Source organism: Oreochromis niloticus, linkage group LG3 (genome assembly GCF_001858045.2).
Source record: "Oreochromis niloticus isolate F11D_XX linkage group LG3, O_niloticus_UMD_NMBU, whole genome shotgun sequence".
Taxonomy (NCBI): Eukaryota; Metazoa; Chordata; class Actinopteri; order Cichliformes; family Cichlidae; genus Oreochromis; species Oreochromis niloticus.
In genome coordinates, this window is record NC_031967.2 from 36,756,328 (window position 1) to 36,772,140 (window position 15,813).

Below are 15,813 nucleotides of genomic sequence, written 5' to 3' on the forward strand. Positions count from 1 at the left end.
ATGATTAAATACACAGCCTGGAGCTGCTCAATTTGAGAGAGCGCTTTTTTGTTGTTGTTGTTGTGCTAAGCTAAAAGGCAGAATGCTACAGGCATAGCTCTAAAGCATGTAGCCTGATGGGCAGTGTAGTCCGTGCTGCAGGGAGAATGGACTACCATACCTGTTATGTGTCTGTGAGCGAGGGAGGGAGAGAAAGGAAAAGTCCGAGCTGTCACGGAGCAAAAACGGGAGCTGGAAGCATGTAAATATAATAATAACCACTGCAGCCAAGAAGAGTGCCTGACGAGCCCATTTGTAAGTAAGCTATTAAGACTCAACTGTACACTGTGTTCGTGTTTTCCTCCGGAAAAAATAAGTTCCGTTGGAGAAGCCTTTCAACGCCTCTCTCTGTCTCCCGCAAGCAAAGTTGACCCAGACAACAAAGTAAAGCTAGTTTTCGGCTACCAGCCCGACACGGAACCCACCGTATTAGCCAGAGGTCCCTTTACTACGTTTCGGAGCCGCGGACCTTCAGTAACAGTAATAAATCACAGTAATAGGACATTCATGTAGTTGTAAACAGCATGATAATATATTAAGTATTCCAAAGTATTCAGAATACGTTACTCTCATTGAGTAATGTAACAGAATACGTTACAGAATACATTTTGGGGCATGTATTCAGTATTCTGTAGTGGAATACATTTTAAAAGTAACCTTCCCAACACTGCATATATCCCACAATTCATAGCGCGGCAGTGGGTGTGGATATTTTCTCCGAAAAAAACGACAGATGGCTGAACCGGGGCGGCTGAAGAGCAAAGTTTCAAAAGTAAGTACTGAATATCATGTCACTTATTTATGTCCGCATGTTTAATAATGAAGAACATTAAAACATTACTGTTGGCCACATGTCAGTGTAACATAGTTAATAGAGTCGCAGTTAAATCCCGCTAAATAGGACATTGGCACCACCTACTGTTGTAAAAGTCACCCTGCAACATTCACAAAAGGCAAAGGATTCTGGGTGAGCCTCAGAGTAATGGAGGATTCCTGCAAGGTAAGGAATGAGCAAATGTCGTGGGGAAGAAAAATCATATCGCAGGTTGTAACAGTAATACAATCTGACCCGATTATTTTTGTTGTTTAAACATAATTTGTTGCGGGTCATTTCTCCAGTCTTTATGTTAAATTGAGTGCACGTTTATAAGAGATTTCTTTATTGGGAAGAGAGGAAAAAAATGGGAGCATAGTTAGCTAACTCTGTTGTTGCTTTTCCATTTAGATCTTTAGAGAAACCACAGTGTTTTATGTACAGCTCTGAAATATATTTCTGTATTCCTTTCATTTGGGAAATTTAAGATGCAGACTAATTGTGTTGAGGTTCTTCTATTTTGTTTGTATAATTTTACCACTATATGATCACACTGCAAGTGGAAATGTAATCCTCAGAATAATGGAGGATTCCATTTAGATCTTGCGCTGATTGCCCACGACAATAAAGGAAAGCGTTCTAACTGTTGCCTTTTTGTTGTGAATGTAGACCAGAGAAGACACTACGCAGAGGTCACGTCAGCAAAGTTATGTGACATTAGTGATGTTAGTACTTTCAGCGTTAACTTTGTTTTAAAGCCTTTAAAATATACGCCGTTCAATAGTTGACCTTAATCTTACAGAGAATGTGATGATTTTATGGATAATTAAAGTCAGTCATATATCCACAAACACAACAAGCTTAAAGTCAGCTTTTTGAGTTATCACCCAACACTTATCGCAACAAAGAGATAAAATACATGCAACATGGACAAATATTTGACCACATGCAATAATTTGCACAAATGTAAAGTCTTTGTGTTGTTGTGTGTGCTCAGTGTTGGTGGAAACTCTCAAAGTGGAGCTAGTAAGAACCCAAAGAAAATTAATATGGAATCAAATCAATAAGTAATATCAATAATGGAATTGGAATTTCAAAATCCTTATCAATTCCCATCCCTAATCAGAGCTAAGGAAGATGTAATAAAGAAAGGGATGCCGCAGAAGTACAGCTAGCTCCCCAGACCTAAGGCCAGAGTCAGTAGCAGGGGAACAATGAGAACATTTCCACCATGCAGCAATACTGGAAGAACATACAAGAGAAGAATAGAATAGAATAGAATAGAATAGAATAGAATAGAATAGAATAGAATAATCCTTTAATTGTCTAACAAGGGGAAATTAGGTTGTAACAGCAGCAATAAAGAACAAAAACAAAAAATATATACAAACAGAACAGGACACAGAACAGAAACACACACAATTTTTACATACAGACGTGGACAAAATTGTTGGTACCCTTTGGTCAATGAAAGAAAAACTTGTAATGGTTACAGGCCTGTTTCAGGCATTTATTTTTTAAAATAATTCAGTTGAAGCATGGTTAAAAACTGATGACTGACTTTCATTGCTTAAGATTTATAGAATTTTTATTTATTATTACTTTTGTCAGATTAAAGTTATTTCTGTGACCATTGTGAGTTTTTCTTTCATTGACCGAAGGGTACCAACAATTTTGTACACGTCTGTATATATCCGTTAGTATTTATTTATTATTAGGTATGAGCGAATTCTGATCACACTCTAAGCCAGTTGGTAGTGATGGTGAAATGAAGCCTCTTGATGAACTGAAGCTTTCCATCCAACTGGTCGACTCATGGTTCGAAGCATTGTGATGATTCATTTGCTCTACTGCGCCATCAAGTGAACGATTCAAGTGAAACAGGCTCTGTGATTATAATGATGTGATGTGTAAACCTCTAAACTGAATAAATAAATTGTTTTCATGGTTATTTATCCCGAATATTGTCTCAGCATGTCTGATACAAAAGAGAAAGTGGAAACTATCAGGACAGAGTTTTGGTATGATTGTGTAACTGTGTAATCATGCTTATGTACATCTGGAAAATGACACAAACTAGCGTGTGGCACTTCACTTTTTAATAAACAAAAGACAGAAATCAGATTATAGGATCTTTAGTGTTGTTTATTTTTATTGTGGTACTTATCATTTGTGATATTTATTACTGTGTCCATACTTTATAAGGAGAGATGAGATTAAAAAAAATCTCTTCCTTGCTGGTTCCATCAAAGATGAAATGCTCAAGTAACTATGTAGCACGTACGTAATCCAATTCCACAACCAATGTTCCCTCTAAACTGCACGCGTGCGCAATTGCGCACTGCTGGCATGGTCTCTGCGCACAGAAAATCTGCGTTGTGCACAAAAAAAACAATCTAACCTGAATTGATATTAAAATAAATACGTTAACAATTCTCTTTTGCAGTGTTAGTCAGTAAGTGACTGGCTGCTCTCGTATGGGATTAGAGGGATGCCACCTTATCCAGTTCTTGAATCAGTCACATGGTACGGGCTGCCCGCGAGGCCTCGATCGTCACTGCATAAGTAATCAAAGCAAGCCTCGATACGCGCTTCACAAAAACTCCCCCGAGATTACCCGACACACGCTTCGAAGCTTTGACACACAGGACACATCACTACCAGTTGGTGGCGGTAATGAGTCACATCGTTGTTTGCCAACCGCCGACAAACCACAAAGAAGAAGACGAAGTACTGCGCGTGCACACAGCGGAAAGTAGACTTACGGAGGAACGATTATAGCCACAGTCATCATACTTGTTATCTACGACGGGGACTTTTGTGTTTTTTTTTCCCCAAGTCGGCTAAGGCAAATATATGTCACTGTGCTGAGCTTTCTTACTGCTACGTTTCTGTTTCTCATGCGTGATCGGAAAGATACAGGCTCTCGTAGCTCGGAAAGCTTAGCCTCTCTCCTAGTCCAACTACAAAGCCGGCCTTCTCCGCTGGGGGATCTTTAGTTCGGGTTATTCTGAGAGGAGATCCAGAGTGAGCACATTATAATTATATTGGTTGCCTAACTCGATAACTGTCTACAGAGTTTCTCTCTCTTAGCTAATTTTGTTTTCGTCTGTACGTTCTGTTCAGCCCCTGTCATTTTGTCTGCCTGGAACTTCCAGCAGTTCAGGACCTTAATTTTTTTAATCATTTGTGTTCAGCTATTTGTTTTCCTTCATATGAAGATGTTGTACTGAGTATTATGATTTGATGAGGTGGATAGAATACAACAGACTCAACATTTAATAACACAATCACCAACCAGTAATGTGTCTTTTAAGATGGCGCTGTTCTAGCGGCAGGCTGTTGTAGCAGCTGTCTTCCTAAGCCCCCCCCCCCCCCCCCCCATTTCTTTTTGTTCCTACTATTTTGTTTTAATTATTTTGTTTTGAATTATTTTGTTTTTGATACTATTAGCTCTATATTTATCTTTTTATCTAATATTTATCCATCATAACTCTGTTTCTACACTCAGTAAGTGCATATTGTTTGTTCTATATTTGCTGCTATGACAACTTAGTTTTCCTCTGGGATTAATAAGGTTTTTCTGATTTTGATGTTGGTGCTGAACCTACGAGGCACAATAATGCTACACAATACAATGGTTGTAGCTGTAGTAAGAAACATCGGTTCTTCATCAAAGGTGACAAAGAAGAATCGTCAACATTATTCTACAGACATTAATTGGTTAATATTTTAATAATAATAACATCTAATTCTGTACACACTGACATTTTGCCTGTTTATCCCAAATGAGAGACAAATCACTGCTGAAGAAAAATAATGTTCTCAACCTGCTTACATTAAATCAATGGATGGATGAAATTAGCCGTTTTTAACCCTCCCGAAAATAAGCTTCTCAAGGATCAGTTTTTGGTCCTGTATTTTTTTTAACCTTTACACACTCTACATGCTGCTATCATAAAGTATCTAATAATATGTTCTAGTGTTGCACATGATACATTTTTCACAGCTGATACACAGTTGTGCTCTATTCCCTCTGATAATCTCTGATAGTGTATTTTGTAAATAGTATTACATCCTCTGCACACTTTGGCTGCTCTGAAAAAGAAGGCAACAAACCAGAGAAGTTTGACTTCCTGGAAGAACTTATAAGTACACCTACACTGAAGACTAATTTAGTAGATCTTCTTTTGACCTGGACAAGAAAAAGCCCTCTGTAAAGTTATGAAATCTTAGTAAATGAGGAAAACAGGAACAGCTCTGTAGCCAGGCTGATTAAGCCACCGGTCAAATGTTTGGATACACCTTGTCATGATTGTTCTATTTTATGACTTTTTACATTATAGATTGAAAGCATCAAAACTCCAAATGAACACATATGGAATTAGGAGACAAAAAACTGTTAAATAACTCAAAACATATTCATATTTTAGATTCTTTAAAATAGCCACCCCTTGTTTTGATTACTACTTTTCACACTGTGTGTGTGTATGTGTGTATAGATATATGTATGTATATGTACACTTTATAGGTTTTGTTAAGTGCATTTCACTGTTTTAGTTCTTTGTCATCATAGGCAAAAGAAGGGAAAGCGTGCCGAAACCTCTCCAAGTTTTTGACCTCAACAAAAACCAACCAATGCCAGCAAGTAAAGATGAACCTGTTGTGATCCCTGTGGAGAAGACTTTCATCACTATGAAGAAGGCCAGAAGACGCCAGCGCATTGACAGTGGAGACAGAAGCTTCACGTGCGATCAGTGTGGAAAGGCTTTTTCTGACAATGGCAACTTAAAAAGACATCAGCTGGTCCACACTGGCATTAAACCATTCAGCTGCGATCAGTGTGGACAGGCTTTCACACATAATAGCAAGTTAAAAAAACACCAGCTTCTCCACACTGGATTAAAACCATTCAGTTGTGATCAGTGTGGACAGACTTTCACTGTGAATGGCAACTTAAAAAGACATCAGCTCGTCCACACTGGCATTAAACCATTCAGCTGTGATCAGTGTGGAAAGACTTTCACTCAGAGTGGCAGCTTAAAAAAACATCAGCTCATCCACACTGGATTAAAAGCATTTAGCTGTGATCAGTGTGGAAAGGCTTTTACTGAAAATGGACATTTAAAAAGACATAAGCTCATCCACACTGGATTAAAAGCAATTAGCTACAATCAGTGTGGAAAGTCTTTTTCTCTGAGTAATGGCTTAAAAGAACATCACCTCGTCCATTCTGCAGATAAACCATTCATCTGTGCTCAGTGTGGAAAGTGTTTCACTGAGAATGGCAACTTAAAACAACATCAGCTCGTCCACACTGGCATTAAACCATTCAGCTGCGATCAGTGTGGAAGGACTTTCACTCAGAATAGCAGCTTAAAAAAACATCAACTCATCCACACTGGATTAAAACCATTTAGCTGTGATCAGTGTGGAAAGTCTTTTACTGAAAATGGCAACTTAAAAAAACATCAGCTCATCCACACTGGATTAAAACAGTTTAGCTGCGGTCAGTGTGGAAAGTCTTTTACTCATAGTAACTGCTTAAAAGAACATCAGCTCATCCATACTACAGATAAACCATTCACCTGTGATCTGTGTGGAAAGTCTTTTACTCATAGCAAAAGCTTAAAAGATCATCTTCTCATCCACACTGGAATTAAATCATTTGTCTGCGGTCAGTGTGGAAAGGCTTTTACTCAGAGTAAAAATTTAAAAGAACATCAGCTCATCCACACTGGAATTAAACCATTCAGCTGTGATCAGTGTGGAAAATCTTTTACTCGGCGTAGAAACTTAAAAAAACATCATCTCCTCCACATTGGAGTTAAACCATTCACCTGTGATCAGTGTGGAAAGTCTTTTAGCTGCATGAGCTCCTTGAAAGAACATCAGGCCATCCACACTGGCATTAAACCATTTGTCTGTTGTCAGTGTGGAAAGGGTTTTCGTCGGATGGATGCTTTAAAAAATCATCAACTAATCCACACTGGAGTTAATTAATATTTAAGTGGTCAGTGCTGAAATGCGGCCACTTCTATGTAAACATTTTTTCAAAAAATCAGATTGTTCACACTGCAATTGTAGCATGTTTTAATTGTGGTAATTGTGAAATTTGTGGAAATTCTTTCAAATTCATGACAAAACTGGCAGACCAATGTGACATTACTCTGACAAAGTTCTTTTGGACATCCTGGTCAATCATCTTATGTTTGAAGAGGCTCTACTGATTGCAGACTCCTATAGCTGTCATGGTACTGGGTCTTTGACCCAGTGCTTTTGGACATTAGCATTCCATTTTATTGAATATTGTGATATTTATTGTTTATTTCTATTTATTTTCTTTTAATTGTTTTTCTGCTTGATGTAATATTTATAATTTCTAGTCTTTAGGTTCTGTTATCATACCTCCCCTCTTTTTCACATTCTGTGTTTTGTCAGCAGTGGCAGTCCTAGCCTGTTTGGTGCCCTGGGCAAACACCCCCTCTGCCCCCACACCCGCAGATAAAATATATGTATGTTTCATGTGAATATTATATGTATATATGTATATTAAAGATTGTATATGCATATAAAACATATAAAACATTCTACTGTAAAAACTTGTTGGAACCATACTAAATGTGTATGTATATGTATGTATATGTATATATATGTGTATGTGTACGTGTATATACATACGTACATATACATACACATATACATACATATATATATATATATATATACATATACATATATTTATATATATATATGTTTATACTCATAGACATATTTTTATATATAGTTCGATTCCCACCTGGGGCGTCTGTATCCGTAAGGGTCCTAAGGCTAGACCCACTATGCTAAGCAAGCCTACCGCAGACATGAGCGAGACAGATTAATATGAAGGCATGCCGGTTCGGACGTCGCCCGGATCAACAAGGTCCGCGTCAGGTTTTGAGGAACCAGAGCAACCTGACGAGAAGTGGGCTACTGGAACATATATATATATATATTTATATTATGTACATATAAATATATATACACATATATATGTATGTATATACAGTGGAACCCTGACTTACGAAATTAATTCGTTCCTGAGGGTCTTTCGTAAGTCAAAAATTTTCGTAAGTCGAACCACCCATTGCGCGTTTTGAGTGAGGCGGTGCTGAACGATAGGATATGGGCTAATTGCTAACTAGAACAACAATACATCGTTCAAGAGGAACAGTGAAGCGCAAGTACAGAAGCCAAGGGGGTTGTCAAATGATTCGGAAGGCATTTTAGGCATTGTAGGCTCAGCCAATCAGAGCCCGCGGATTTCGTTACTCGGGCATTTTGTCGCAACACGGGCAGAAATATTGCAGTTCAGTGCCTTCATAAGTTGATTTTTTCGTGAAACGGGGTATTCGTAAGTCGGGGTTCCACTGTATATATCTATATATATATATATATATATATATATATATATAGATATATACACACACAACAAGAAGGCATCGGTGGGCAAGAGACGAAAACAGGGTGTTGTTGGAATATCGCAAGTAACCCTGGCAGAAGGGGTTACATGAGTAGGATGAGGGACCTGTGGATTCTTCGATACCCATCATTCACAATGATGGCGAAACAACTAGTAGCTCAGTGTTCCAACATTTGAAAGAAGGGACTGCTCTCACAGCTAGAGATTGACGAGGTACAACATAAATGCTACGGCAAGGGGGAGCCAGGATGCCAGGTCAGGTGGGAGATATCATCACCCCCACCCGAGTTTGAGTACCAAGCCCCAAGTGCGATAGGAGAAGGATCGTTGAGTGTGAGAGGAACTGACATGAAAGATAGTGTGACCAAGTGGTCGGCGGGGTTTTAAAAGAAATAGTTATAAAATGACAACGCCACCTAGGGGAATTTCACCCCCAGGAAATATATATTTTAAAAAAGGAATAAAAGAGGCCGCACAGATTCAAGGATGCACACCGAGGCAGGTTGGCTCCAATATTAATACAGTTTTATTTATAGTTAAAATAAATAAAATATTAGAAAACAAAATGTAGCGTCGTTGTTGACAGTTTCCTAAAGTTAAAATAAAACCACCATGGAACTTGGACTTACCAGCAGCCGTGGACCCAAAAGAAAATCACACAAAAAGAAAATCACTGCAGCCCACCCAGTGCTGTACAAAGGAAAGTGTGAAAACGACCCACCACCTGAGGTCCCAGGGCCACTGGCACGTCCTCCGTTCACTGAAATGAAACACAGAGCAATACGTTAAAAGAATAAAAGGACACTGAACGTCAGGCTCGCTACATATCATAAAAAACTAAAACTTCAATCTTTAATAGCTTTAATAAAAGAAATCACACATGCGCGCACACACACCAAACTGGAAGGCTTACACCCCATAAGTCAACTCGTGCTGGTGGCAATTGTCCAGGCCTCGATCACAAGCCGGTCTGGCTCCCCACAGGCTGAGACCGGCAACTGAGACGGTTTAAAGTTCCCAGCACGATGCTCGGGCAGAGGATCGCTCTAGCCTGATCACAGAGGCGTGGGTACAAGCAATCCAGAATAAAATAGGATAAAACCAGGCGAACCAGAAAAAAGGTAAGCCCACTTAATAAGAACAATTCCACAAAAATCAAAGATGACACCAAAAAGACGAGACAAGACAAGACAGCAGCTCCACCGAGGAGGAGCCCTCACAACAGCGGCTGGGAAGGCATTTCACTCTTCCAATTAAGGTTGGGCAGTTTGCCGCGCAGATGGTAAGGCAGCACCCAGATAGCAAGGAAACATTGAAACAATGTTTAGTCAATATCAGGCGATGTCATTGAATCAACGTTGAGGTGTGACGTTGACCTAACGTCACTCTTGCACCCTTTATTGTTATTGAAACAACGTCAGGTTTTGATATTGAATCAATGCTGAAAGCTGACATTGATTGGACGCTATATTTTCTAATACTGTTGACATTGAAACAATGTCAGATTCTGATATTGAAACACTGTTGAACTATGATGTTGATTTTCCACCTCTTTCGCAGTTGCTTTTTATTGAAACAAAAGTTAAATCATGACCGGAAATCTACCGTTCTTTATAGGTATTTTAACCAATGCTAAACTACTGCATGTTTCCATCAATACTTAAACCACCTAAACACATAATTGTACTTATTCCTCAAATTGGACACCCTTTATATGTTAAAAAATGTCTCACAATGTATCATGTCAAACATTCTAAAAACAGTATCACACATGTAACAGAGAAAAAAACTAAAGAAAAAAAGGTCAATAGACATGTATCGTTTACAAAAGACTTTATTAAAAGACAAAGTTTCCTATTAAGATTTCTATGTTTCACGTCACTTTTAAATTTTTACTCGGGGAAGGGGATGGGGATGGATGATGTGCGTCCTGCGCCACCCATACGATCCGGAGCATATCTGAGCCATTTCTGGACTGCTTGAGCAAAGACAAACAGACATAGAGTTCGCCCCTACCTGCTGCGTCAGGCCATCTAGGACAAAAATAGACACACACACACACACACACACACACACACACACAAAAAGACAAAAATGAATCAGAGCACATGAATAAGCTCTTGTTAATTGTCTCCAGCAGGGAGAAGGTATGTAAACTCCTAGGCTGATAAAGAGCTATGAGCTGAAATGTGATATGTCTTAGCATGGTGTGTCGTCTATCCTTTAAAAAAAAACAGACAACATGGGGTCCTCGTGTACAGCTCGAGGACAAAACAAGCCAAAGACCAAAGACTCCATCTCCAGATTAACCGGACGTGAAAGTCTTGTTATTAAGAAAGACAAAGTAATATAGCAAAAACCGGACATAGGAAATGTGAAACGCACCCAGCACATCAGTTGATCCCTTTGTTGTTCACTTTAGGCTCATAAAACTACAATAAACGGTAAAACTTATCGATTATGCATCTGCACAGCGCTGTCTCTTTAAATGCCCTTTTTTGCTCTGTCTGGTCCTTGGTTTTTTTCCCTGTCCAGTTGAGTACCAAGGCCAGCTCGTTTGGTAGTGCGGTGGACTCGCACCTCCAGTGTGGTCCCTCCAATCAAGGCAAAGCGTCTAACCTATAGACACATTTTAAGAGATGGAATTAGCGTGTCTCATGTCTTAAATGTGTACGCAAGTGCTTGTGTGTTTAATCAACAGGCCGTTGTTATGTATTTTAATCAAATCTGACAGCTATTACACTTTATAGTTACAAAGTGTACATAACCTTTTTATACTTACCATTGCCTTATTTGCCTCCGGTGATTGATGAGCTGCCCCTGCATTGTTTAGCTCCTCCATGTTGTGCAAGGGCAAATCCAGAGGCAATACCCCAGCATCTACAGATTCATTGCAGCAGGGATGGCGGTTGGCTCTGACCTCCTCACGGAGTTCGTTAACTGCTCTGGTCAGGTCTGACAGCATCGTTAACATCTTTTGTGAGGTTGCATCTGTTTCAAAGAACAATTCTAGAAAGATTAATGGCTTAAGCAGTGGGAGGCGAAAAACGAATATATCCATAAGTGATGCTGTAACATTCTGCATTCAAGTATAAGTTGTTGTAACTGCTAAAAGTGTTTACTAGTTTTTTCCTGTCACATATATTTGATATTTGTATATGTAGCTTGCCATCACCAGTGTGTGAATGTGTGTGTGAATGGGTGGATGACTGAATGTGTAAAGCGCTTTGGGGTCCTTAGAGACTAGTAAAAGTGCTATACAATTAGAGGCCATTTACCATTTATACCATATAAACAGTGAAATTCCAAGATTTTCAAACTTGCCTCGTAATAGTGGCCTCACAGAGTCTCTGGAATCTACAAAAAAAAAAAAAAAAAAAAAAGAAAATCACAACAAGATGACATTCAGGAGTATAAATTGGTGTTTTTAAGATAAGAGTACAATTGACCCTGTGCACGAGAACATGCTAACTTCCTGGTTTGAGACCGGATGTGGGGTTGTACATTTCCGGTAGCTTTACTTTGCGGTCAATCGCTACTGCGAAGATATACTCCAAAATCATGTCCAAAACTCGAAAACGGAAAGATCGCGTTAAGTTACAAAGAGGAGAAGGTGGGAACACTCATCACTGTTGTGTCATAAAAAATCTAATGATCAATTTTGACGTTTAAAGAGTTTAGATCGATCAGTTGTTTACATCACTCAACACAAGCAGAACTGCATTACTGCATGTAGAAGACATTTAAACAGGCAAATGTTCAGCATTCAAACTACAGGTGAACAATAGTCCAACCAGATGTTTCCCCATTATGTCGATATCAGCAAGTCAAGTACACACCTACACTGCATGTTAACAAACCATGAAAAAAAGCCACACAAAAAAATGAACGATTGCTGGTAAGGATTTCTATACATTAGTATTTACGAAGGGTGTGTTGTGACTTACCTTCAAAATTACAGTGGTCCCTCGCTATAACGCAGTTCACCTTACACCTCGCTGTTTCGCAGATTTTTAGTGCAAGTTTGCATGCTTTTTTTTTTTTTTTTACATCACATTGTGTCCTGTGTCCTGATCGCTGCAGACGATCTCCTCCATGACGTCTCTCCTGTACAGTACAGAATCGCTGCATCGATCGCTAGCAGTGTGACTCTGAAGTGCAGTACTGTATGTCCACGATGTCCACGCGTCAAAAAATAAAACTGGCTACTTGATTTCACCCATCGCTGGTTATTTTTAGAACATAACACCCGCGATAAATGAGGGACAGCTGAGAAATATAACATTTGAATCCCTTTTCTCTTTTGCTCTGAGGTGCGGGGGAAAAATATTGACAAGTCGATGAACATCATTTACAGATATATTGGGTAAATGCCCAGAAACATCTATAGAAATGTAAATCGCCGCTTGATTCATTCATTTGCTTAACTTGTTTTGGACCGTAAACAAGGCGTGAATAGGACACCGAAAACAAAGCTCCCCACAGGAGTTTCCGCACCAGAAGTAGCATATGCTAACGTGCACATAGTCAATTGACATTGTGATGCAGCTTTACAACTATTTTAAAAGCATACCATCTATAGGGAAGACATTGACATCAGACTCTGCATGCTGGGGAGATCGCAAAGCTGTGTTGGTTTGTGTGTTGTGCCGGAGTGGCGAAAGGTGCCGCAAGCTGGGCGGGGCATTATGATGGTTGCTATCAGTGGGCTGGGGGGCAGACTGCGGAGTGGTGAGGGTTGTTTAGAAAAAGATCATTTTTTTAAGTATTTAAGAATACAGACAACTTGTCAAAAAAGTTTCCTTGTGTCAGACACAGATATGTACACAGACACTAGACAGTATTTTATTACCTGGTATTTTCACTCGAGGGGCCCGGGGAAACCGTTTTTTGTAGGCTGCTCTTCCTCTGAGTCAGTATATGTGTACAGGGGATTTGTCATAAGTAATTGTAAATGTGCTTTTGGCATTTTTTTTCCTAAAGTTACAGTTTGATTTCTAACAACACACACAGGAAACAGAGACGTGCAAGAAGGTACAGTATACAAGGAATTTTTGAAGTGCACAAGTGTACATGGCTTTGCATTTTTAAAAAGTTTACTAACTTCCACTTTTTGGACTATATTATGTGGTGATATTGCAGTATGCAAGTGTGACCAAGTGGTCGGCGGGGTTAGATAAAAGGAAATAAAATGACAACGCCACCTAGGGGATTTTCACCCCTAGGAAATATATTTAAGAAAAATAGATAAAAGGAATAAAAAGAGGCCGCACAGATTCAAGGATGCACTCCGAGGCAGGTTGGCTCCAATATTAAAACAGTTTATTTATAATAAAAATAAATAAAATATTAGAAACCAAAATGTAGCGTCATTGTTGACAGTGTCTTAACGTGAAAATAAAACAATCATGGAACTTGGACTTACCAGCAGCCGTGGACCCAAAAGAAAATCACACAAAACGAAAATCACTGCAGCCCACCCGGTGCTGTACAAAAGAAAGTGTGAAAACGACCCACCACCTAAGGTCCCAGGGCCACTGGTACGTCCTCCGTTCACTAAAAGAAAACACAGAAAAATATGTTAAAAGAATAACAGGACACTGAGCGTCAGGCTCGCTACAGATGATACAAAGAACTAAAACACACTTTAATAGCTTTAATAAAAGAAACCACACACACACACACACACACACACACACACACAGGAAGGCTTGTGCCCCGCGGGTCCACTCGTACTGGTAGTAATGGTCCCAGCCTCAATCGCGAGCTGGTCTGGCTCCCCACAGGCTAAGACCAGCAACGGGGGCAATTTAAAATCCCCAGCACGACACTCGGGCAAAGAATTGCTTCAGCCCGATCACAGAAGCGTGGGCACACGCAACAATCCAGAGATAAAATAAAATAAAACCAGGCGAACCAGGAAATGGTAGGCCTACTTAATAAAACCAAATAAGACAAGGTAAAACAATTCAAAACCAAACAAGACAAGAGAAGACAGCAGGCTCCACTGAGGAGGAGCCCTCACAACAACGGCTAGGCAGGTGTCTTGATTCTTCACTTAAGGCTGTGTGAGTTGCCACAGAGGTGAAGGCAGCGATCACGCCCCCAGGACCGGAGGCGCTATACTCTCACTGGTGGGGGAAATCACACAAGCACCTCTCTCCGCAACGCCGGAATAAAACAACCTGCCGCGCTGTGGCTGTCATATGATCTACTCTTGCCGATCAGTCCGTCGCAGAGTGTCAGCATTTACTGCTGCTTTGCGCTGAATGCATAGGAGGAATAATCCAAAGAAGCACCGGCTTAGCTTTATACCTGGTGCCAGCCTGCAATCAATATGCAGGTGGGTTCCCAATTGACCTAGTTTTGCGGTAAGAGCGAGCGCAGGAGAGAGCGAGAGCAGTAGAGCGAGCGAGCGAGAGAGAGAAAAGAAAGGCGAGTAGCCCATCCGGCTAAACAAGCACCACAGATATGTATAAAAGACAATATCATAAATTCTTAACAATCAAAGATATGTTTGTGAATAAAAAAGTTTTACTTGTGCTTTCTTTTAAGACTGGTCTGCGTTTCTTCTTCGGACTAAAGGTCAGACGTATCACAGTGTAGATCTCTGAAGACTGCGTTCTGCTTTGTGAAATGTGGAAATACAAACACAGTGTAAGGTCAGACATACATTACGTTTGGACAAAAGGTGCAAACGCATAGAAAAATCAGCGTTTTGCAAAAATACGCTGGTACGTGTGGACGTAGCCTTTTCATTATTCAAGGCACAAACGGAAAGTCATGTACGCGTGCAACGTAAAGTTAGGTGAGCGTGCAATGTACAGTCACGTGGGCATGCCGCGTGAGCATTCAAACTGAGTCTAAAGTTTTCGTTTGCGAATGGAAGCGGGTGCTCTCCAATCATCAAAAGTAACAAAGTCATTGAACACGTTTATACAGTTAACTTTACGTTTACCAATCATATATCACAGATTTACAATTTTTTTGTAGTCAGAAATGGACCTTTGTTGTTGCCGCTAGCTCTGTACCTATTTTGGGCGCTGATTTTCTTTGTGCCCACGGACTGCTGGTCGATGTCGCTAACAGATGCTTAATCGACGCCCAGTCTTTTTCTTCAGTGCCCTGTTTCACTCGCGCCATCGAGCCCCTGAATCGGGCTAATTTGGTGACTTCTGGGACTGTTTTTCAGCGTTTGCTCTCTGAGTTCCCTTCACTGACTGTTCCTAATTTCTCAAACACGGCAACGAAGCACGGGGTTGAACATTATATTCCGACGGTCGGTCCCCCGGTGTTCGCACGCACGCGCCGCCTCGACCCCGCGAAACTCTCCGTCGCTCGGGAAGAGTTTGCCGCTATGGAGCGCCTCAGCATTGTGCAGCGCTCGAATAGTGCCTGGGCCTCTCCGCTACACATGGTGCCCAAGTCCGACGGTCGGTGGCGGCCGTGTGGGGATTTTCGCCGTTTGAATAATGTCACGGAGAACGACCGTTAC

At 40.3% G+C, this 15,813-nt stretch overlaps 2 protein-coding genes and 1 long non-coding RNA gene across 4 annotated transcripts in view; 2 read left to right on the forward strand and 1 right to left on the reverse strand.

The window, feature by feature from the left end:
- The first annotated feature begins 3,741 nt into the window (after positions 1–3,741).
- On the forward strand, positions 3,742–6,999 carry LOC100711268 (gastrula zinc finger protein XlCGF26.1). 2 transcript variants are annotated; one of them, XM_019351377.2, is made up of 2 exons: positions 3,742–3,880; positions 5,430–6,999. In XM_019351377.2, the coding sequence occupies exon 2, from the start codon at positions 5,492–5,494 to the stop codon at positions 6,854–6,856; it is 1,365 nt and encodes a 454-aa protein (XP_019206922.1). In that variant the 5' UTR covers positions 3,742–3,880; positions 5,430–5,491; the 3' UTR covers positions 6,857–6,999. The 2 variants fall into 2 exon arrangements, with proteins under 2 accessions (XP_019206922.1, XP_019206923.1); XM_019351378.2 differs by having other exon boundaries at positions 3,763–3,880; positions 5,414–6,999.
- Positions 3,774–15,813, forward strand: part of LOC102081041 (gastrula zinc finger protein XlCGF26.1) — a 41,446-nt gene continuing 29,406 nt past the window's right edge. Inside the window, exon 1 of the mRNA XM_019351374.2 lies at positions 3,774–3,880. The gene's annotated coding sequence lies outside the window, so the exon portion shown is untranslated. The remainder of the gene's footprint in view (positions 3,881–15,813) is intronic.
- On the reverse strand, positions 13,619–14,135 carry LOC112843040 (uncharacterized). The gene is made up of 2 exons (XR_003215135.1): positions 14,018–14,135; positions 13,619–13,874 (listed from the first exon to the last, which is right to left on the reverse strand). It is a non-coding gene; the product is annotated as an uncharacterized LOC112843040 (long non-coding RNA).

Bases quoted from the DNA above. Each gene is read 5' to 3' on its own strand.
- LOC100711268 (XM_019351377.2), top strand. From the start codon at position 5,492: ATGCCAGCAAGTAAAGATGAACCTGTTGTGATCCCTGTGGAGAAGACT.